The sequence below is a fragment of the Chlorocebus sabaeus genome, chromosome 22 (assembly GCF_047675955.1).
Source record: "Chlorocebus sabaeus isolate Y175 chromosome 22, mChlSab1.0.hap1, whole genome shotgun sequence".
Lineage (NCBI taxonomy): Eukaryota > Metazoa > Chordata > Mammalia > Primates > Cercopithecidae > Chlorocebus > Chlorocebus sabaeus.
This window is the reverse complement of record NC_132925.1, coordinates 50,910,055-50,932,222: the sequence shown is the minus strand read 5'-3', so window position 1 is coordinate 50,932,222 and position 22,168 is coordinate 50,910,055. Positions and strand designations below refer to the sequence as shown.

At 49.4% G+C, this 22,168-nt stretch overlaps 1 protein-coding gene across 2 annotated transcripts in view; it reads left to right on the top strand.

Annotated features, from left to right (window-relative positions):
- Positions 1-22,168, top strand: part of FBLN2 (fibulin 2) — a 90,038-nt gene that overhangs the window by 44,513 nt on the left and 23,357 nt on the right. For both annotated transcript variants that reach the window (XM_007985303.3, XM_007985300.3), the window contains exons 3-5: positions 15,431-15,542; positions 16,869-16,998; positions 21,504-21,684. In XM_007985303.3, the coding sequence (XP_007983494.1) occupies positions 15,431-15,542; positions 16,869-16,998; positions 21,504-21,684 (423 nt within the window). The remainder of the gene's footprint in view (positions 1-15,430; positions 15,543-16,868; positions 16,999-21,503; positions 21,685-22,168) is intronic.

Below are 22,168 nucleotides of genomic sequence, written 5' to 3'. Positions count from 1 at the left end.
CACCCACCTCAGCCTCCCAACGTGCTGGGATTACAAGCGTGAGCCACCCCACCCGGCCAATGTTTTCTGGCCTCTCTTTTCTGTTCCATTATCTTTGCACCATTACCACTCTGTCTTGATTATTGTAGCCTTGTAGTAATTTTTAATATCTGCTAGTGAGAGTTTTCCAGTGTTGTCTTCTTTTTCAAGATTTTGTGTCCTGTTTAAGAAATCGATGTCTCTCCCAAGGTCGTAAAGATATTTTTCTGTTACATCCTCTATGTTTTATTGTCTTACCTTTCAAATTTAGCTCCTTAGTCCATCTGGAACTTGTTTCTGGCTACGGTGTGAGTAGGAATCAAAATTCAGTTTTTTACAAATAGACATTCAGCTGGCCCAGCACTGTGTGTTGAAGAGGCCGTCTTTCCCCTACTGCATTACATTGTTAGCTTCTCCAGGAATCCAGTGGTTGCATCTGTATGGTCTGTTTCTGGCCTCTCTTTTCTTTTTCTTTCTTTCTTTTTTTTTTAAGCCGGAGTCTCACTCTGTCGCCCAGGCTGGAGTGTGCAGTGGTGCAATCTCAGCTTACTGCAACCTCCGCCTCCTGTGTTCAAGCGATCCTCCTTCTGCCTCAGCCTCCCAAGTAGCTGGGATTACAGGCGCCTGCCACCACACCCATCTAATTTTTGTATATTTAATAGAGACGGGGTTTCACCATGTTGGCCAGGCTGCTCTCAAACTCCTGACCTCAGGTGATCCACCCACCTCAGCCTCCCAACTTGCTGGGATTACAGATGTGAGCCGCCACACCCAGCCAGTGTTTTTGGGCCTCTCTTTTCTGTTCCATTATCTATCTTTGCACCATTACCACTCTGTCTTAATTACTGTAGCCTTGTAGTAATTTTTAATATCTGCTAGTGAGAGTTTTCCAGCATTTTTCTTCTTTTTCAAGATTGTTTCAGCTATTCTGGGTCCTTTGCATTTCCAATGAAATTTGGAATTAGCCCTTTTAAAAGGCTGCTAGCATCTCAATTGGTATTGTATTGAATCTGTAGCTCAAATTTGAGAGAATTGGTATCTCAATATTAAGTTTCCAGCCCATGAATGGTATATATCCCCCTATTTGTTTAGGTTGTTTTTATTTTCTTTTGGGAGTGTTTTGTCATTTTTAGTGTAGAGTTCTTGTATATCTTTAATTAGATATATTCTTGGCTAATTGATGTTTTCAAGACTATTGCAAATTGTATTGATTTTAACACTTCATTTTCTACGTATTTGTGGCTCATATTAGTTTGCTTTGCAACAGTTTATTTAGCTCATTTTGTGAGTTGGGAATTTGGGCTGGGCTCTGCTTATGTGGGCCAGGTGTGGCTGATGTTAGCTAAGCTTGCTCCTGTGTTTGTGGTCATCTGGGGGCTCAGCTGGGGGATGGCTGGTCTGGGATGGCCTCTGCTGAGATGGTTGTCTGTGCTCTCTTATCCTCCATCAGGCCAGTCCAGACTACAGAGTCCAGGAGAGAGAGCAGAAGCCAAAAGGCCCCTTTGGATTTCACCTGTGCTATATCCTATTGTCCAGGGCAACATAGTCACGAGGTCAGCCCAGATTCATCAGATGGGGAAATAGATGCCACTTCTCAATGGGAGGAACTGCAAAGCATTGCGGCGATTTCTGCAGTCGTCACAGATAGGACGGCAATATTCACACTGAATTTAGCAACCACCTCTGGAGGGTTGGATCCTCATTGGAGTCCTGCACATGTTAACTACCCAGGCATGGGTTAAAGTTAATTTGCACTCTCACATTGTGATATAAACATAAGGAAATGTTTTCAAGTTTGTCTCTGGTAGACAACAGCCTGGGCTTTGGGGACAGGCAGAGCTGCATTCCAATCTTGGTACAGTCACTTTCTTCACCTTTAAGAGGAAGATAATTGGCCAGGCGCAGTGGCTCACACCTGTAATCCCACCACTTTAGGAGGCTGAGGTGGGTGGATCACGAGGTCAGGAGTTCAAGGCCAGCTTGGCCAACATGGTGAAACCCCATCTCTGCTAAAAATATGAAAATTAGCTGGGTGTGGTGGTGCACCCCTGTAGTCCCAGCTACTCGGGAGGCTGAGGCAGGAGAATTGCTTGAACCTGAGAGGCAGAGGTTACAGTGAGCCGAGATCTCACCACTGAGATTGCACCGCTGCGCTCCAGCCTGGGCGGCAGAGTGAGACTCTGTTTCAAAAAAAAAAAAAAAAAAAAAAAAGTGGAAGATAATTGCCCCTAGCCTGCAGGGTTGTGGGGAGAATTAAGTGGGTGACATATTCAACAGTCCCCAGTGTGGGCGGCTGTAACCATCAGCAAGTATGAATTCTTCTCTTAGCCCCGGAAGCAGCCCATCTTAAGGCACCGTACCTCCTCCTCCTCTGCCCCCGACACTGCAAGCTTTTATAACACTCATTTTACCTCCACTTCAGAGTTGAGCTGAGCTGAGCTACAGTCGACAAGCTGATATCTTGTAAAACTTATAGACTTTTTTTTTTTTTTTTTTGAGACGGAGTCTCGCTCTCGCCCAGGCTGGAGTGCAGTGGCCGGATCTCAGCTCACTGCAAGCTCCGCCTCCTGGGTTTACGCCATTCTCCTACCTCAGCCTCCCGAGTAGCTGGGACTACAGGCGCCCGCCACCTCGCCCGGTTAGTTTTTTGTATTTTTTAGTAGAGACGAGGTTTCACGGTGTTAGCCAGGATGGTCTCGATCTCCTGACCTCGTGATCCGCCCGTCTCGGCCTCCCAAAGTGCTGAGATTACAGGCTTGAGCCACCGCGCCCGGCCTAAATTTATAGACTTTTAAGTGAACATTTTCCCTGTTCTTTTCTGTGGTTGTCTCTTTAGATTCTGGAGCCATTATATTTTCTTCCCAAGCCCAGGAGTCAAGCATTTTTTCTGGAGACTTTTGGAAAGCTCATAGACCCCAGTGGGTGGGTAGGATACCAAGGGTGTGGTTAGACTCACCCTCCTTGATGTTTGGGGGCTGCGTGTAGAAACATGGGCAGAGTTCTGTCGCTCAGAGAGCTGCTTGCCCAGGCTTGATGGGCTGGGGGTGGTGCTGGGCAGGGTAGAGGTTCCCTGCTGTGATGGGCTTCTCTCTGGGTGGAGCAGTGGTCCCTGCTGTGATGGGCTTCTCTCTGGGCGGGCGGAGGTCCCTCACCGTGGTAGGCTTCTCTCTGTGCTCAGACCCCGTCTTTCACCATTCCTGGGCTCAGGGGACCGGCAGCTTGGGCAGCTTTAACTCCTTTCCTTTTGTGATCACCTCACAAAAGAAGCCTGTCATTTAAACCCTGTGTGTGACCTTGGGCACCTCACTCTGCCTCCCTGGGTGTTTGGTTTTCCCAGCTGGGTGGTGGCTGTTACTAAAGTGATCCTGGTTCTGCAGACTCTGGAGGGAGGGGGAGCTCTAGCCCCTGACCTGGGCCCAGGAAACAGCTCTTGCCAGGCATCTCGAGCTGGCAGAGCTGAATGGTCAGGCTGGCTTTCAGGTGGCACTCTGCTGGGGACGCAGAGGGACCTCAGAGCCCGGGCCCTCAGCTCCAGACCGTGTGCAGGATGGTGCATAGCTGAGAGCCTGCTGTGAGAGGGGGCTTGGGGAAGGGGCCAGAGGGGTGGTAGGGAGGGCCCTGCTTCCCTTGGAAGAATTGATGTGGATGGGTACTTGAACTTCCCTCCCCTTCTTTCCTTTCTTTGATGCTTGGCTCAGGAGCCTGCACTCTGGAGCCGTGCAGCTGGGGTGAGATCCTGTGGCTGCCCCAGCTGGGTGTGTGGTCTGGGGCAAGCTGTGCCTCCTCTTTCCACAGCTGTCTGCTGGTCTGCAAGATGGGGGCTGGGACTGGGACGTTCCTTCTAGAACCAGAGGGAAGATACCATGGGTGCAGGCTGGGGTTCAGCAGGCAGCTCTGCCAAGCCTGAGATCTGGTCGGTTGGCAGGACTGGCCAGGTGCCTCCTCTGGGCTAGGCTGGGGTGTCCAGATGGTAAACACCCACAGAGGAGAAGGTGATGTGAGGGCCGCAGAGAGCAGTAGGGACACAGAAGCTGGTGCTGAGGGGGCTGGCTGGGGCTGCTCTGCCTGCTGAGGAAGGCATCCCTCGTCCTGAGTTGCGTGAGCTCAGGCAGACCCCGCTCCTGCTGTTTCTTAGCCATCCTCTGCTGGTTTCTGTGATCCCGGGGAGGAAGGCAGACCCAGGTTCAGAAATCCTTTCTGTCTGTCCATTTTACAGTCCTCATAAAAAAAATTCAAGGTGCCCCCAGACTTTCAGGTAATCCCCCCCACCCTGTCCCTCCACATGCCCAGGAGAACACCAAGGCTGGTGGGAACATCAGGGCTGCAGCCTTCTCTGCACTGTTTGCCCAGGCCCTACAAACATCCTGTCCAAACAGGGGCCTGGCGGAGATGGCCCTATCACCACCCTCCTGCCAGGTGTGGAAACTTCTCTGCAGCATTTTCAAAGCCAGAATTCCTTAAGGCTTTAATGTCAAGGGACTGGGACTGTCTAGAGGGGTCATGACCTCTGCATTGGATTGGAGAGGAACCCATTGTCCTATGATCAAAGGAACTTAGAATCCTCAGAAAATGGGTAATACCTGCATAAGATAAGAAACAAATACAAAATACAAAAGGGGTAAACAGTCAGTTTCCTTCCTCCCTCCCCAGAGCTGAGTCCCTCCCCAAGATAGCCACAGTTACCAGTTTCTTGGGTCTGCTTCAAGAAATAATCCATGCCTATCCATGCATCTTCTTAGAAAGACAAATGGTAGCTTATTAAAGATACTATTCAGGATTGACCCTTAAAAATTATTCATAGTACATGTGGAAATTGTTTTCATATAAGTGCATGCAGATCTAATGCTTTTTAACAGCTGCATACGATTAGATGGATATAGCATCAGTTTTGCTTTGTTTTGAGATAAGGTCTTGCTCTGTCCCCAGACTGGAGTGCAGTGGCATGATCACCGCTTCCTGCAGCCTAGACCTCCTGGGCTGAAGGCATTCTCCTGCATCAGCTTCCCAAGTAGTGGGGACCACAGGTGCATGCTACCATGCTTGGCTAATTTTTAAAATGTTTTTGTGGAGATGGAGGCTCACTGTATTGCCTAGGCTGGTCAGCATCAGTTGTTTAATCACTGCCCTGCAGGTGGGATTTAGGTTGTTTCTGGATCTTTGCTGTCACAAATGTAGGTGCATCAGAATCTGTGATGTTTCCTGTTTGTGTTCATGGGAGCATCTAATCTGTCAGCAGATTAGATCCCTACAAGAATTGTGGGGTCACAACTTTTTTTTTTTTTTTTGCAACGGAGTCTCGCTCTGTCACCCAGGCTGGAGTGCAGTGGCACGATCTTGGCTCACTGCGAACTCCGCCTCCCAGGTTCACACCATTCTCCTGCCTCAGCCTCCCGAGTAGCTGGGACTACAGGTGCCCACCACCACGCCCAGCCAATTTTTTGTATTTTTAGTAGAGATGGGGTTTCGTTGTGTTAGCCAGGATGGTCTCAATCTCCTTACCTCGTGATCTGCCTGCCTTGGCCTCCCAAAGTGCTGGGATTACAGGCGTGAGCCACCGCACCTGGCCCACAACTTTTTTACACTGCAATGCATTATTATTATTATTATTATTGTATCACATAACATGACATTTTTTATTTTTAGTTGTGCTCTTCCAAGGCATGAATTAATCCACCTCATTGTGCACCCATTACCACCATCCACCTCCGGAAATTTTTCATCTTCTCAAACTGAAATTCTGTCTCCATTAAACACTAACTCCCTATACCCCTACTCCCAGCCCTTGGCACCCACCATTCCATTTTCTATCTCTGTGAGTTGACTACTCTAAGGACCCCATACAAGTGGAATCATAGTCTTTATCCTTGTGTATCTGGCTTGTTTCACTTACCTTGATTTTATTTTTAAAATTTATTGTTGTTTATATATATACACACACGCACACACACACATATATATACATACACACATATATGTGTATATATATGTGTATATATGTATATATTAGATAAGGTCTTGCTCTGTTGCCCAGGCTGAAGTGCAGTGGCACGATCATGGCTCACTGCAGCCTTGACTTCTCAGGCTCAAGTGATCCTCCTCCCTTAGCCTCCCAAGTAGTTGGGACTATAGGCACACACCATCATGCCTGGTTAATTTTTAAATTTTTTATAGAGATGGAGTTTGGCTATGTTGCCCAGGCTAGTCTTGAACTCCTGGCCTCAAGCAACCCTCCCTCTTTGGCCTCCCCAAATGCTGGTATTATAGGCGTGAGCCACTGCATCTGGCCTGGATCTATTTTTAAAAGAGTCTTTTAGTCTTTAGTCTTAGAGTTTTCTGATCATTCTACCTTTTTCAGTACTGTTTTTGTTTGGGAGGAGAAGAGCAGTTCAGGAAGTGTCCACATGGGCAGCAAGACAGAAACCATAGAGTCGTCCCTGACACCCCACTCCATAGTTACCACCGTCCTGACGGCAGTCAGCAGGAGTTCCCTCCTTTTCTTTATAATTTACCCCTGAACATTCTTGCCTCACTCTTCTCTGTTTCTGAGCCTCACATGAAAGGCTGTGTGCAGTACTCCCCTGTGGCTGCCTCTTTCCCCAGTGCAGTGCTGGTGTGGTCCTGGTGGGTCCTGGCACATGGTGGCAGTGAGGTGGCTGGCATCATGTGGTCACGCTGCAGGCTGTGGACCCTTCCTCTCATTTGTGGGCACTTGGAAACCACCCAGAGACCACCAGAATACTCAGTGTCATGGGTGTGGCGCCTTCTGCTTTACCAGGGGACAATGAGTGGTTTTCCAGAGTGGACCTGCTCTGAGCCACTTGGCGTGGGAACAGCGGGGTTCCTGCTGGGTAAGGGTCGTGCTCACCCTGCGACCAGGCCCGGAGCCCTGATGCTGTGAAGTCAACCGTGGCAGTGTGTTCTGAAGCGGGGATGTTGCCGGTCCATGTCACTGCCAATCCCAGGAGGCCAGAGAGAACCTCTGGGTCGAGGCTGGGCTGTCAGAGTGGGAGAGCACCTGCCTCTCTCTTTCCGCAGTGCTGCTGAGAACCAGCAGGTGGGGAAGGCCTTGTTTCCCCTTGGCCTGAGCTCCTGCAAAGCAGCAAAGTGGACAGAAATGGGGAATTCTTGAAAAGCCAGAGGAAAGAAGAGGCAGGGTAGGCGTGGCTGAAGGCTGCACCAGCTTCTGCTGCTGAAGGGATGGTTGCTAATCCTTCCATGGATTTGTCTGCCCCTTTGTTAATTAATTTGGAAAGCAGTCACCAAGCATCTTGTATGTGCCAGGAGACAGGGAGGTTGTGTTTACTGAGTACCAACTATTTGCCACGCACTGAATCTTATATTCCCACTTGTGAAATGTGGGTGGGGAGGGTTACTTGCCCATTTTGCAGGCAAGGACATGGAGGCTCAGAAGCTGAGTGACTTGCCCAAGTGCCCCAGTCAGTGAGTGGTGGCCCAGCCACACACCTGTGCTTCCAGCAGTGGAAGGACATGCCTGTGCTCGTCTTGTGAGCCTGGTAGCATCTGCTACATAGTGGTTGTGGAAGGGGAGGTGGCTAGTAAGGGTTTGCATTCTTCCTTGTAATTTCCCTAAGGCTGTGCCCCTGGGCTGCCTCTGTTAAACTCTTAGAACCTCTTTTTACGCCTCTGGGACAGGGGGATCATCACACCGACCTCCCATTGTGATGTGAGCTTTACATGAGATGATATACACCAAGAGCCTGAAATATTTCACCCAGCCCCAGATTTTACCAGGGACCTGGTCTGTGCTGTGTGCTGGGCACTGGAGACCCTGAAATGATTAGGATGATTGTTGGCCCATGAGACCCTCCCAGTCTGGTGGTTGGGACAGCTTGCCACCTGACAGGGACATTGTGGTGGAAGGATATGAGTGAAGTCAGAGGAGGGAGCTGCTTTTCCTGGGTGTTAGACAGAGCCTGCTGGCGGGCACACAGGCAGGGAGTCACATTTGGACTGGCTCATTAGGGATGGGTAGTTGGATACTCGCCAGTTGGCCAAGGTAGAAGAAGGGCATCCCAGCATGGAACAGCATGTGCAAAGGCATAGAACAAGAGAAGGTGTGTGTTCCTAGGAACTGAGTCTGGGCTGTGCTGTGAAGGCCCTGAGTCTCACTCTAGAGAGAAGCACTTTATCCTGTGGGGCAGTGGCTTTTCCATGGGATCTGTGGAGCCCCAGGGCTCCCCAAGATGACTCTGGGATGTGGAAGGCCAGAGCATTGTGAGAAAGACTAGGTAAGATGACATGATGAGGGTTGAGTAGGAGTTAGTTTAGATATGGAAGTTAGGGAGACCCTCTCTGAGGAGGAGAGACCCCCAGAAAGAGAAGGAGCCTGCTCTATAGAGAGTGGGGGCCACAGATGGCACAGGGAGAGGTGGAAGATTCCAGGCAGGCAGCATGGCAAATGCCAAGGTCCTGGAGGCAGGACTGAGCCCAAGGAGGTCCTGAGGAGAGAGAGTGAGTTGGAGAGTGAGTCAGAGAAAGGAGGTCACTAGGGGAGGCAGGCAGGGCCCCACTGTGTAGGACTTTCCTTTGTAAGGAAAGTGGGGACCATGGGGGGCCATAGGTGCAGGAACAATCCAATCTGATTTGTATTTGTGGACAGTCATTCTATAGCCCTGTGGGTGATGAGCTGGAGGGCGACATCGTGGAAGCAAGGAGTGCAGGAGGGGGTGGTGGAGGAGGGCTAGGATGCCTTTGGAGATGGCCCCGTGAGTGATGGATTGGAGGGAGGCGGGGGATGGGGGATTGGCCTGGGAGGGTCCTGAGGATGGTAGGGCCTTTGTTGACACAGGAAGACCCAGGGAGGGGGTGGCTTGGGAGAATCCGGAGCTGAGCAAATTCCAGCTGGGGAAGTGCCAGGGAGACATCTGGGGTGGTTTCTTGGCCAGCTGTGGGCATGTGCATGTGACGTGGGGGGTGGGGGCAAGAGGAAGGTGGCATTGGAAGCTTGGAGATGAGATCAGCCAGGCCAGGGTGTGTTGGAGAATAGAAGAAGCCCCAGGGCTGAGACTCCAAAAGTCTGGTGCTCAGGAACTTAAAAAACACGACAGAAAGAGAGAGCGAAAGAGAGAGAGTGGAGCGAAAGAGAGAGAGTGCGAGTGCCAGGCAGAGGCTAGGGGACCTGTGAGAGGTGGTCCTAGAAGAGAGGAGGTGGCTGCTGGGCGGAGCCTTGGAGAATCAAGGTGGAGGGCTGGGGCCTCTGGACATAAGATGAGGGGTACTCACTCACCTTGCTGGGCTTTGCCTGGCTCTGCCTCCCACATTTTGGATGGCACCTGGCAATGCCACTCATAGTACCTACACAATTTCCCCTCCTGCTGCAAGTGGGTGACCCTCCCAGCATAAGGGTCATAGTTCCTGAGCTTCGTTTGAGAAGGAAGGTGGCCAAGAGAGAATGGGGGTAAACCTACCAAGCGCAAGCTGAACCCTGGCACCTGATCAAGGAGGAGCTGGTGGAGAGCGCCATTCAACACCCACAAAAGCAGAGCCCCTCTCGGGCTGGTGACGGTTAGAGTCTCAGAGAGGACCTTCAGGATCGGCTGCATCAGGTCACCTGTGTGACAGACATGGAGAAGCTCAGGCCTGGAGAAAGGAGGGGAAGAGGGGAAATTGAGGCTTGTGACTTTTACATTTGTACACTTTTTTTTTTTTTTTTTTTTTTGAGACAGAGTCTTGCTCTGTCACCCAGGCTGGAGTGCAGTGGCATGATCTCGGCTCACTGCAACCTCTGCCTCCCGGGTTCAAGCGATTCTCCTGCCTCAGCCTCCTGAGTAGCTGGGATTACAGGTGCCCACCTCCATGCCCGGCTAATTTTTGTACTTTTAGTAGAGACGGGTTTTCGTCATGTTGGCCAGGTTGGTCTCAAACTCCTGACCTCAGGTGATCCGCCCACCTCGGCCTCCCAAAATGCTGGGATTGCAGGTGTGAACCACCGTGCCTGGCCATTTGTACACATTTATGGGGTGGGTGCATGTGAAATTCTGTGACATGTATGTAATTCATAGTGATCAAGTCAGGGTGTTGAGGGTGTCCACCTGACTGCAGTGCATTTTTGTTATGTGTAGTCACTCTGTTTGGGATTTCTAACTCCCCAACTTGTCTGTGAAATAGGAATGCTAACAGTTCTCACTCTTAGTAACTGTGTGGTTCGTGTGCTGTGACCCTGCCTGGCTGGTTGCTAGCGCTGCTATATTTCAGCTGTTACTGTTGTCTTCATTGGGCATCCCACTGATGTCATCCGGCTAAGAGCCAGGGACCGTAATCTCTGTAAGGCAATCTTGGAAGAAGTTTAGGGAGGAAGGATTTGGTCCTGTAGAAAAATGTTGTCTCAGCTGTGCAGAAGAGAGGATAAGCTGCCTGGGCAGAGTCACCTCCTGTCACCAGAAGTATTCAAATAAGGAGAGTCTCCCACATGCCCAGAGTGTAACAAGAGGGCATGAGGCATTGAATGGTGGCGTCACTTTCAGTGGCCGCAGAGACTCAAGTCAGGACTGTGGCATCCTGGGAGGTGGAGGCAGGGCTCTGCCTGGCACCCAGTGCTCCTGAGTCCTGGGACAGACATGTCTGAGTTATGTTCCATTCAGACAGTGAGCACTAATGCCAGCCTCTGACACAGCGCCTCTCAGTTGCCAAGGGTCTCCTAGATTCATTCAGCAAATACTCATTGAACACCCACCATTTGCCAGGGGCTGAGATACGGCTGTGAAGAAGATAGATAAGAGAGCTACCTACTGTCTGGGAGCTGACATTGCAGAGAAGGAAACAGAGGACTAAGAAAGTAAACTCATCAACAAGAGGCTCTCACAGTGCTGACTGCTGTGAGAGGGTTATTTATTTGTTTGTTTGAGACAAGGTCTTACTCTTGTCACCTAGGTTGGAGTTCAGTGGCACAAGCATGGCTCACTGAGGCCTCCATCTCCTGGGCTTAAGCAATCCTTTCCCCTCAGGCTCCTGAATAGCTGGGAATGCAGGCATGTACCACCATGCCTGGTTAAATTTTTTCTTTTTAAGAGACAGTCACACTATGTTGCTCAGGCTGGTCTCAAACTACTGGCCTCAAGTGATCCTCCTGCTTCAGCCTCCCAGAGTTCTGGGATTGCAGGCTATGGATTTTATTTCTGAAGAAGATTCTCTTTTTTCTAAAATCATCTTTGGAAATTTTATTGTAATACTGCTTTTATAGATTTGGAACTTACTTTCGTGTATGGCGTGATGTGGATCCCAGCATCATATATTAAATTCTTTCCCTGCTAAGTTTGAATGCCACCTTCATCATATATTCAATTCCCATATGTATATGGGTCTGTTTCTGAAGTCTTTTCTCTTCCATTGAGCTCCTTGTCTTCTTGTTTTGATTATTAGAACTTTGAAGTGTATTCTGATACTGTTGGAGAAAGTCTACCTTCTCTGTTCTTATTTTTCAGAAATGTTCTTGGGTATTCTTAAACATTTCTTTTTTTGGATGAATTTTAGAATTAACATGACAAATTCTCTGACGTTTACACTTTGCTTTGGTTGGAATCGCATTGAAGTTGTAGAATAAGTAGAGGAGAATTGACATCTTTAAGGTACATATTAGACATTTGATATGTATTTTGAATAAAGTGTACCTTGTACCCATTGGACAATCAAATTTTCTTCTTCATGTGAATCAAGCGTGTTTACTGTTGATTTATTTCTAGGTTTGTTTCTCTTTTGAATGGGAATTTTTTCCTATTAACTTTTCTATTTAATTGTTACAGGGGATAGGAAAGCCACTAATTTGAGTGTGTTGTTTTTGTTTTTGGCTGTTGTATTATAATCATTATTGTTAATCGTATTAATTCTAATACGTTGTGAGTTTTGATTCTGTTGGATTGTCTAGGACAATGAAACCATAGCATCTGCCAATAATGACTATTGCTTCTTCTTTCTATTATTTCTTTGGCCCTTTTTTCTTTCTTTCTTTCTTTTTTTCTAAGACGAGTCTTGCTCTGTCGCCCAGGCTGGAGTGCAGTGGTGCGATCTTGGCTCACTGCAAACTCCGCCTCCTGGGTTCAAGCAATTTTCTTGCCTCAGCCTCCCGAGTAGCTGGGATTACGGGTGCATGACACCAAGCCTAGCTAATTTTTTTTTATTTTTAGCAGAGACGGGGTTTCATCATGTTGGCTAGGCTGGTCTCGAACTCCTGACCTCGTGATCTGCTTGCCTCGGCCTCTCAAAGTGCTGGGATTACAGGTGTGAGCCACCATGCCCGGCCTCCTTTTTTCTTGTTTTACTGCATTTGCTAGTATCTCCAGGACAATGCTATACAGTAGCATGGCCCATGGGCATTATTTTTGTAATATTTAATAATTCAGTGGGGGATGTGTCTAACGTTCCCCCATTGAGTGTGGTGTTTGCTGTGTGCTTCTGGTAGACACCAGTTCTCATTCCTCTCCATGCCTCAGAGCAGAACAGTAACAGGTTGTGATGGAAGCTGTTTTCCCTGTTTTATGGAAAAAGAAGGAAAACTAAGGAAAGCTTGGTGACTTGCCCTGCCTGCTAAGGTGACGCAGCCGATGACCCTCCGTGAGCTATTGCTCCTGCTGGAGTGTGCAGGTGCCGTCCTTCATGGCATCTGTCCCTCAGCCCTGTGCCCTTACGTGAACTGCTCAGGGCATTTAGAGGGCTTTGTGGGCCTTAGCACCTGCACAGCCATTCAGTCCTCATGCAGAGAAGGACACTGAGTCTTTAGGGAGGAGAAGCGGCTGTCAGTGGTAATGCTGAGGTGTGGACTCAGGCCCATCAGGCTCAGAGGCACTCATCTGTTACTTGTTACCCCCAGCACGAATGTCTAGGCGTTCTGTATGAACTTGACTTAGGAATGTCACTTTCAGACCTCAGGGGCAAACGATTGGGTTAATTATACTTTTCCTTTCTTGGCATGGCTCTTATTATCCTCTTTGCAAGGCTCTCTCTTGTTTTATTTATATATTAATATTTTATTTCCTTTCATCATCTTTCTCCATTCCCATCCACCACCTCCATCCCCATAGCTGACAGTTTCATCTCATCAGTGTGTTTTTTGCTATCATGTGTTCTCGCAAAGTATGCATTGTTGTTTTATGTGTGATAGTTTAAATTTGTATAGTAGAACTGATTTGGTTTCTTCTTTTTCTCCCTTAGTGCTGTGTTCCTCCACACTGCTGTGTGTCTGTGCGTCCAGCTCATGCTGCTGTGTGTGTATCCAGTCTCTTGTTTCTGACAGCTCCTCCACGTGGCATGGCCCCAGATTTTCCTCATCTTCCCCCCAGTGACGGGCACCCAGGCTGTCCCCAACCCCCTTCCACAAATAACACTTGACATGGGCATCCTTATACTGGTTGTGTTATGGACTGTGGTGGGGACTTCCCTGGCACAGGCACCAGGAGCAGACCATCTGGGTCCTCGATGATGCCTGTACTTAACTGCATAAGGGATGCCACATCTCTCTAGCTGGCCACAGTCTCCACTCCCACCCCAGACACACAGACATGCAGCAGTGTGGAGGAGTACAGCACGAAGGGAGAAAAGGGGGTCCCCACCTCTGCGGGGCATTTCTCACTCTTTCTCACATTTCCAGTTTAATGGATATTTTATTATTATTTTTTGAGACAGAGTCTCACTCTGTCGCCTAGGCTGGAGTGCAGTGGCTCTGTCTCAGCTCAGTGCAACCTCCAACCCCCCTCCCCATCCCTGGGCTCAAGCAATCCTCCCACCCCAGCTTCCTGAGTAGCTGGGCTAACTTTTGTATTTTTTTGTGGAGTTGGAGTTTTTCCATGTTGTCCAGGCTGGTCTCAAACTCCTGAGCTCAAGTGATGAACCCATCTTAGCCTCCCAAAATGCTGGGATTACAGGTGTGAACCACCGCATCTGGCCTAAGGAATGTTTTCCTTTGGAGTTCTTTTTTTCTTGTTAATTTTCAGGAGTTTATTATGTTTTGTAGATGGCAATTCCTTGTCAGTTTTGGACATTCCAGAAACGTCTCCTGGTATGTCAGCAGTCTATTATATGTGTACATGGAATTCCTTGTTATACATATTTGAATTTTGAGGTAATCAAAATCATTAATTTTTGTAACCTATAGCCTGTGCCTTTGAGTTTTAAGACATTCTCCCCTCCCTTGACTCCTTCCAACCTCCCCAGCCACAAATACAGTTGAACCTTGAACAACTTAGGAGTGAGGGGTGCTGACCCCACTAATAGTCAAGAATCCATGTATAACTTTTGACTCCTTAAAAACTTAACTAATAGCTGACTGTTGACAGGAAGCCTTACTGATAGCACAGTCAATTAACACATATTTTGTATGTTATATATATTATATATTATATATATATATTTTTTGAGATGGAGTTTTACTCTTATTGCCTAGGCTGGAGTACAATGGCGTGATCTCAGCTCACCACAACCTCCACCTCCCGGGTTCAAGCAATTCTCCTGCCTCAGCCTCCTGAGTAGCTGGGATTACAGGTGCCTGCCACCATGCCTGGCTAATTTTTGTATTTTTAGTAGAGATGGGGTTTCACCATGTTGACCAGGCTAGTCTTGAACTCTTGACCTTGTGATCCACCCGCCTCGGCCTCCCAAAGTGCTGGGATTACAGGCATGAGCCACCGTGCCTGGCCTATATTCTGTATTGTAGTAAAGTAAGCTTGAGAAAAGAAAATGTTATTAAGAAAATCATAAGAGAAAATATGTTTACTATTCATGCAGTGGAAGTGGACCATCGTAAAGGTCTTCATCCTCGCTGTCTTCATGCTGAGTAGGCTGAGGGGAAGGAGGGGCTGGTCTTGCTGTCTCAGGGGTGGCAGAGGCGGAAGAAACTGCTGTGTTGTTCAGGGGTCAAGTGTGTATTCAACATGAACCTTCCGTGAATTTCCTGGATGAGCTTAAACTTCTCTTGCTGCCACTGCTGCTGTTTTCTTATCTCTTGTCCTGCCGTAGCATCTTAGGTTGGGTTCCTTAGAAGCGGAGCCTGAGTTGGGGGAGTCTTGTGCACATGTTGGTTCATTTGGGGAGACCTCTCAGGAGAAACTCTCTGAGGAGTGAGGGATGAGAGGCAGACAAAGCTGTGGCCCGAGTGCGGTCTGACCCCTTGGGAGCTCTAGAGTATGAGTGGCCCCCACAGAGCTAACTGCTTTGAGACTGGGGGCTGAGCTGTAGTCCCATGTTAGCCTGTTATTGGCTGGGCTCCTCCCAGCCCCTGTAGGGAGGACTCCACCTCCCAGACAGTTCTCCAAAGACAGTTGTGTTATGGGCTGTTAGCGACCAGCATGCATAGCAGCAGGGGTGGGTGAGTTTGCCTGCTTAGTAAAGATCTGGACAGGCCCCTGCACATCTGCTGGACTTGTGACCTCTGTATGGTGACTCTGCCTCATGTTGCTATCCACAGCCTCCACCAAGGACCTGATCGAGACCTGCTGCGCAGCCGGACAGCAGTGGGCCATCGACAATGACGAGTGCCTGGAGATACCTGAGAGCGGCACTGAGGGCAACGTCTGCAGGTAGGGTGGGCTCCCTGGAGCAGGCGGAGAGGCCCATTTGCCTTCTCCAGAATCCTGCTTGCCTAGGACCCCAGGCCCAGGGCAGCCCAGAGAGAGTGCACCTTCACCTGCCTCTGGGGCATGAGGGCGACTGGGTGTGGCTGCCATGCGCCATCTGGCCAGGCTTTCTCCAGGTGTGGAAAGTCCAAGACTGGTCCTAGGAACAAACCAGCCACATAAATTGGTAGCTGGCCTAGTGAGCAAGAGCCGAGGAATGTACAATTTGAAACAAGTTTTAAAGGACTGCTATCCCCTAGGAATGGTCGGGTGCTCCCCTCACTGCATGCTGCAGTTGCTGCCGCACTCATCCGCCTCAGGCTTTCTCTCCTCTGTCCTCTTCCTTTCTCCGCTCTGCTACCCTTGGGTCTTCAGGAAGCTGGCCTCTCGCTGTGCTCCCTTGCTGCTGCGCTGGTTGTTTCTTCTGACTCTGATATCGCAGCAAAGCAATCCTTTATCCCCATGCCTTCCCTTTTCCAGGCCCAGGAGAGCCCTTGGTCAGCTGCTCATGCTTTCTTTTTTTCCAGGGACCCTGTCTCACCTGCTCATTTTTCCAAATAGGAAAGATGAAGTTCAGAGAGGCAGTGTGATGCACTCAAAGCCACACAGCTCACTGGCAGCATGGCCAGGATTAGACCCCATGTTTCCCAATGTCCAGACCACTCTGCTTCCTTTAAAAAAATTTATGTTCTAACCTTGTCTTTCCCTTCTGCCATTCCACCAATATGGGGCTACTTAGAGCATGCAGCATTGGGACCCCTGGAGTTTGATGCTAAGCGGTCCTTACATGCTTGCATCCCTCTTGTGGATGTGCCCCACCTCAGCGGGTGCTGAGCCCTGTCCCCCATAATCCCGACCGCCCTGTCCTGGCTCTGGCCTCTGCAGCTGACTCGTCAGCCACCTCTGCCCCAGGCAGCCCAACAGTGACTGGCAGGCAGTAACCAGGGACCCGGAGGCTGTGCTCCTCCAGGCTGACCTGCCAGCCTTTTCTGGGATTGGGTCTCTCTGTCCTCCCTGACCGTTGTGGGGGTGGAGACTCTGATGCCAACCCCTCTCTCTCAGAGGTCAGGGACACAACTCCAAGTCCAGTGGTACCCAGGCCTGCATCTTCTTGGTTAAGCCAAGAAATGAAACCTGTGCAACCCAGTGGAGGTTGTGCCGGCTCTGCCACCTGCACTGGCTCCCTGCTGTGGACCTTGGGCAGGGCTTCCTTCCTCTGAACCTCACTCACTTTCTACTCTGGGAGGATGGGGTGGGTGATTGGGAGCTGAATTGCCCCCTCTGTTGCAGGACAGCCCAGAGGCACTGCTGTGTCTCCTACTTGAAGGAGAAGAGCTGCATGGCCGGCATCCTGGGAGCCAAGGAGGGTGAGACCTGTGGGGCTGAGGACAACGACACCTGTGGCGTCTCTCTATACAAGGCAAGCCTGACCTATGGCCTTTTCGGCGGGGTGGGACGGGGCAGGGCGGGAGGCTGGCCTGGGCCTGAAAGTCCTTTTGGCCGAAGAAGTTAGGCTGTCCTCAGGGCTCCTCCTGGGAGTGACCCTCATGCCTGGGGTGGAAGGACTCTTCATCTGTGCAGAAAACATCGTCAGTTATTATATTGACCAATTAATTCACAGAGTATTTTTAGAGCACCAGTGTGTGCCCTGGGCCCTGTTTTAGGCATCAGGGATGTAGCAATGAGTAACACAGATGGCAATTCCCGCCCTCCGGGGGATTTCTTTCTGGCCAGGAAGACAGAGGAAGATCACAATGAATATGTTAGCACCTGGCGTGGTCGCAGGCGATTGTGCTAAGGAGGAAAACCTAAAGAGAGGCGGGATAAGCAGTGTCAGGGCTGGGGAGGGACTGCAGTATCAGCTGACAGTGGCCAGTGACAGCCTCACTGAGAAGGGGACATTTGTGCAATGCCTGGGGTGGGGGACGTCTGTGAAAATGCTTTCAGGCAGAGTGCAGCATGTGCGAAGGTCCTGAGGTCAGAGTCTGCTTGGCATGTCTAGACTGTGTGGGTGGAGTGCATCGAGTGATGGGGCAGGGGGAGCTGAGCCCAGAGAGATGACAGGGCTCCTGGCCATCATCAGAATGACTGCGGTTTGACTCTGAGTGAGGTGGACCCCATGGAGAGTTTGAGGGTCTCTTCTGGCAGTTGTGGGAACTGGTTATTGAGGGTGTTTCTCGCACATGGGAGGTGGGATTGGGATGGGGTAAAACCCCACCAGGCAGTAGTGGTGCAGAGAACAGTGTGAGCTAACACACAGGTGAGGACGTTGGGAAATGGGGTGTGTGGTCCAGTGGTCTGGCAGTAGTAGAGACAGGCCACCAGGAGTCCTTAGGCTGGAACATAAAGGACAGTAAATGCTGAGAGCTTTGGGCTTCAAGCAGAGCGTCTGTAAAGCCGTGGGAGGGATTTGCAGCAGGAGATCAGGTTGTGTGCTCGAGCTTATGGGGGCCACTGGGGGATAGGGTGTCAGTTTGGCTACAAGTAATGGAAAATTTCCTGGAACACTGGTTTTTCTCTCATATGCTGCAGGCTGGAGGAAGGCAGGGCTGAGTTCGAGGAGTGAGCAGCTCCATGGTCATCAGGAACGGGGCACAGGCATGGTGGTCTTGTCCTGCCAGCTCTCATTTGCCACCTCATGGTCCAGGACGAACTCCAGAAAGGGGCAGGAGAGCCCCTTTGTTTTAAATTATTATTATTATTATTTTGAGACAGAGTCTCTGTCGCCCAGGCTGGAGTGCAGTGGTATGATCTCGGCTCACTGCAACTCCACCTCCCGGATTCAAGCAATTCTCCTACCTCAGCCTCCTGAGTAGCTGGGATTATAGGCGTATGCCACCATGCTTGTCTAACTTTTGTATTTTTACTAGAGATGGGGTTTCACCACATTGGCCAGGCTGATCTTGAACTCCTGACCTCAAGTGATCCACCCACCTCAGCCTCCCAAAGTGCTGGGATTATAGGCATGAGCCACTGCGTCCGGCTTAAATTGTTTCTGATCGTGGTGAAATACACATGATGTAAAATCTTAACCATTTGTAACTGCACAGCTCGGTGGCATTAAGCACATTCACATTGTTGTGCAGCCATCACCAGCAAGCATCCAAGAAAGTTTCTTATCTTCTCAAGCTGAAACTGTTCCCATCGAACACTAACTCCCATTCCCTCTCCCTGTAGCTCCTGGTAACCACTATTCCACTTTCTGTCTCTGTGGGTTTGACTCCTCTAGGGAACTCTGTAAGTGGAATTATACAGTGTTTGATCTTTTGCGTCTGGCTTATTTCACTTAGCATAATGTCGTCAAGGTTCATCCATGCCATGTGTAGCAAACGTAAGTGTTTCCTTCCTTTTTGAGGTGGCATATATTCCATTGTGTGGACAGACCACATTTTCTGTATCTGTCCATTCATCGACGGACACTTGGGTTGCTTCCACCTTTTGGCTATTGCGAATAATAATGCTGCTGTGAACATGAGCAGAAGAAGGGCTCCCTTTTTTGAGGGCGGACTGTAGTTCTGCTTAGATTTCATTGGCTGGAGCTTCATCTCCTGGCTACATGTAACTGCAAGGAAGACTAGGGAATGTGGTGTCTTTATTCTGGGAGGTCAGCTGCCTCACTGAACGTGAGAAAGAAGGGAAACAGACATTGGGGTGGATAGCTGGCTGTCTACAGCAAGGCGACGGCAAACTAGGACAGTGGCACAATTTCAGGAAACCTTCCAGAAGGGACCTCATCTGGATTGAGGAACGGGGGAAGGAATTGAAGAAGCCCACGGTCTCAAACCTGGGTGATGGTGACAGAGGCTGCTGGATGATTCTGGCATTTGGGAGAGGATTTTGACTTCCATGGTCATCTTGGGGTCATTATTTTCCTTAAAACCACTAGTATTAGTGATAGGACCCTGTTGACAGGGTTTAGAAACGTTTAGAATCCCCTTTTCTGTCTTTATGTTTGACCCTGGACCAGTTCTCTTTTCCTTTTTTTTTTTTTTCTTTTCTTTCCTTTTCTTTTTTCGACGAAGTCTCACTCTGTCGCCCAGGCTGGAGTGCAGTGGCGCCATCTCGGCTCACTGCAAGCTCCGCTTCCCAGCAGTTTCACGCCATTCTCCTGCCTCAGCCTCCCAAGTAGCTGGGATTACAGGCACCCACCACCATGCCTGGCTAATTTTTTGTATTTTTAGTAGAGATGAGGTTTCACCATGTTAGCCAGAATGGTCTCGATCTCTTGACCTCATGATCCACCCACCTTGGCCTCCCAAAGTGCTGGGATTACAGGCATAAGCCACTGTACCTGGCCAGTTCTCTTTTCCGAGCCTCAGCTTTTCTATCTGTAAAATGAGGATAATAATCCATGTCTTTTTGGGTGGTTGTGGGGATCAGAGATAATGCAAACTAAGTGTTAAGTATGTGATGGGCCTTCATTAGTGAGAAGTGTTCAACACTGAGAGATGCAAGAATAGAGTATCGGTTAGCTGTTGCTGGGTAACATACATTCCAAAACCTAGTGGCCTGTTGCTGTTTTAATGCATGAATTTGTGGTCAGCTGAGTACTTCTGCTGACCTTAGCCATGCTCAGCTGATCCTGGGGGCAGGGGTGGGTGCTTGCTTATGTGGCTACTGTCAGCTGACAGCTCCACTGGAGCTAGATGACCTAGGATGGCCTCAGCTGGGATGACTTGTCTCTGCTCCCTGCAGTGTCTCAACCCCCAGCAGGCTAGCATGGGCCTGTTCAGTTAGTGGATGTGCAGAGTTCCAAGAAAATAAATAGAAGCATTCAAGGTCTTTTGAGGCCTAGGCTAAGAACTGGCACACCATCACATTTATCTCATTCTATTGGCCAAAGCAAGACAGAAGGCACAACCAAGAGGTTGGGAAATACACACTTTCTTTTAATAGAAGCAGCTGCACTATCACATTGCAAAGACAGTGAACACAGAAAAGAGTGAATAATTGGTGCTGTTATTGCAACCAGCATACCAATGTATTTTAAAATAAATAAAACCAATTTATTTTTGAAGAAAAGCAGCCTGGGCTGGGGTAGATCTACATCTTTAGGAACCTAGTCTTCTATTTTTATGTTTAATTATCTTTAACTTGTAGCTTCCATCTTCAGGGTCACTTCATGGCCCAAGTTGGCTGCTAAAGCTCCAGCCATCACATATGTGCTCCAAGAAGGAGAAAGAGGGGGAGCAAAAGCTATGTACTTGATTCAAGTAGAGTCATCCCCAGTTTAAAGCCCTCCCGAAGGCTCTGCTGAGTGCATCGATCTCTAACTGCAAAGGCCCCTGGGAAATGCCATCTTTTAACTGACTTGAATAGAATTGGGGTTTGCTAGTAAACATAAGAGGATAATGAGTGTGACTGGGGGATTAGTTTATAGTTCCTTCCACAAAAGGCCATTTATTTGTTATCTGTTTCAAAAGACTTATGTTAGTCCTACCCTGTGCCAGACTTGGGAAATAGAGGCAGAGGACCTCTCTGCCCTGGGAGAGTGCATAGTTTGGCAGAGGAGATAAGAAAATGGTGAATTCAGCTCACGCCGGTAATCCCAGCCCTTTGGGAGGCCGAGGTGGGCAGATCACGAGGTCAGGAGATCGAGACCATCCTGGCTAACATGGTGAAACCCCATCTCTACTAAAAATACAAAAAATTAGCTGGGCGTGGTGGCGGGCGCCTCTTGTCCCAGCTACTTGGGAGGCTGAGGCAGGAGAATGGCGTGAACCCGGGAGATGGAGCTTGCAGTGAGCCGAGATGGTGCCACTGCACTCCAGCCTGGGCGACAGAGCGAGACTCCATCTCAAATTTTAAAAAAAAAAAGGCAAGAAAAGAAAATGGTGAATTCACCTCCATTTATCAGTCCTTCCCCTGAGCCTAGCTCCAGGCGGGGGCCAGGGATTGGGCAGTGATAACTGTCTCTCCTTGCAGCAATGCTGTGACTGCTGTGGGCTGGGCCTCCGAGTGCGGGCCGAGGGCCAGTTATGTGAGTCCAATCCCAACCTGGGCTATCCGTGCAATCATGTCATGCTTTCCTGCTGTGAGGGTGAAGAGCCTCTCATAGTACCTGAGGTCCGCCGACCTCCAGAGCCCGCGGCTGCACCACGGAGAGGTGAGTGCTGCCCTTCCCTGGCTGTGGCATATGGGGCGAAGGCTGGGTGACCTCTGACCTTCTGTGGGGACCCTCGGTCCATCATCGCCCGTGGCTTGAGACACAAACTCTGCTCTAAACAGAGTTCTGAGGATGATGATTTCATTGTTTTCTGTGGATTACCCACTCCACCCACCTAACCACCAACTACCACCCATCACCCTTTCACTGTCCACTCACCACCTTCCCCTCTCTTTGTCTATACATCTTCCTCCCTATCTATTTTGTCTATACATCTTCCTCCCTATCCACTTACCAGTCTGCTCTTTTTCCATTCATTGCACTTATCTCCCACCCATCCTCCCATCCTTTTGTCCATCTCTCCATCCGTTCGTTCATTCATTCCCTCAATCATCCTCTATCCCATCATCTGCCCATCCATCCATCCATCCATCAATGCATCCATCCATCCACCCACCCACCCAACTACCTACCCACCCAATTA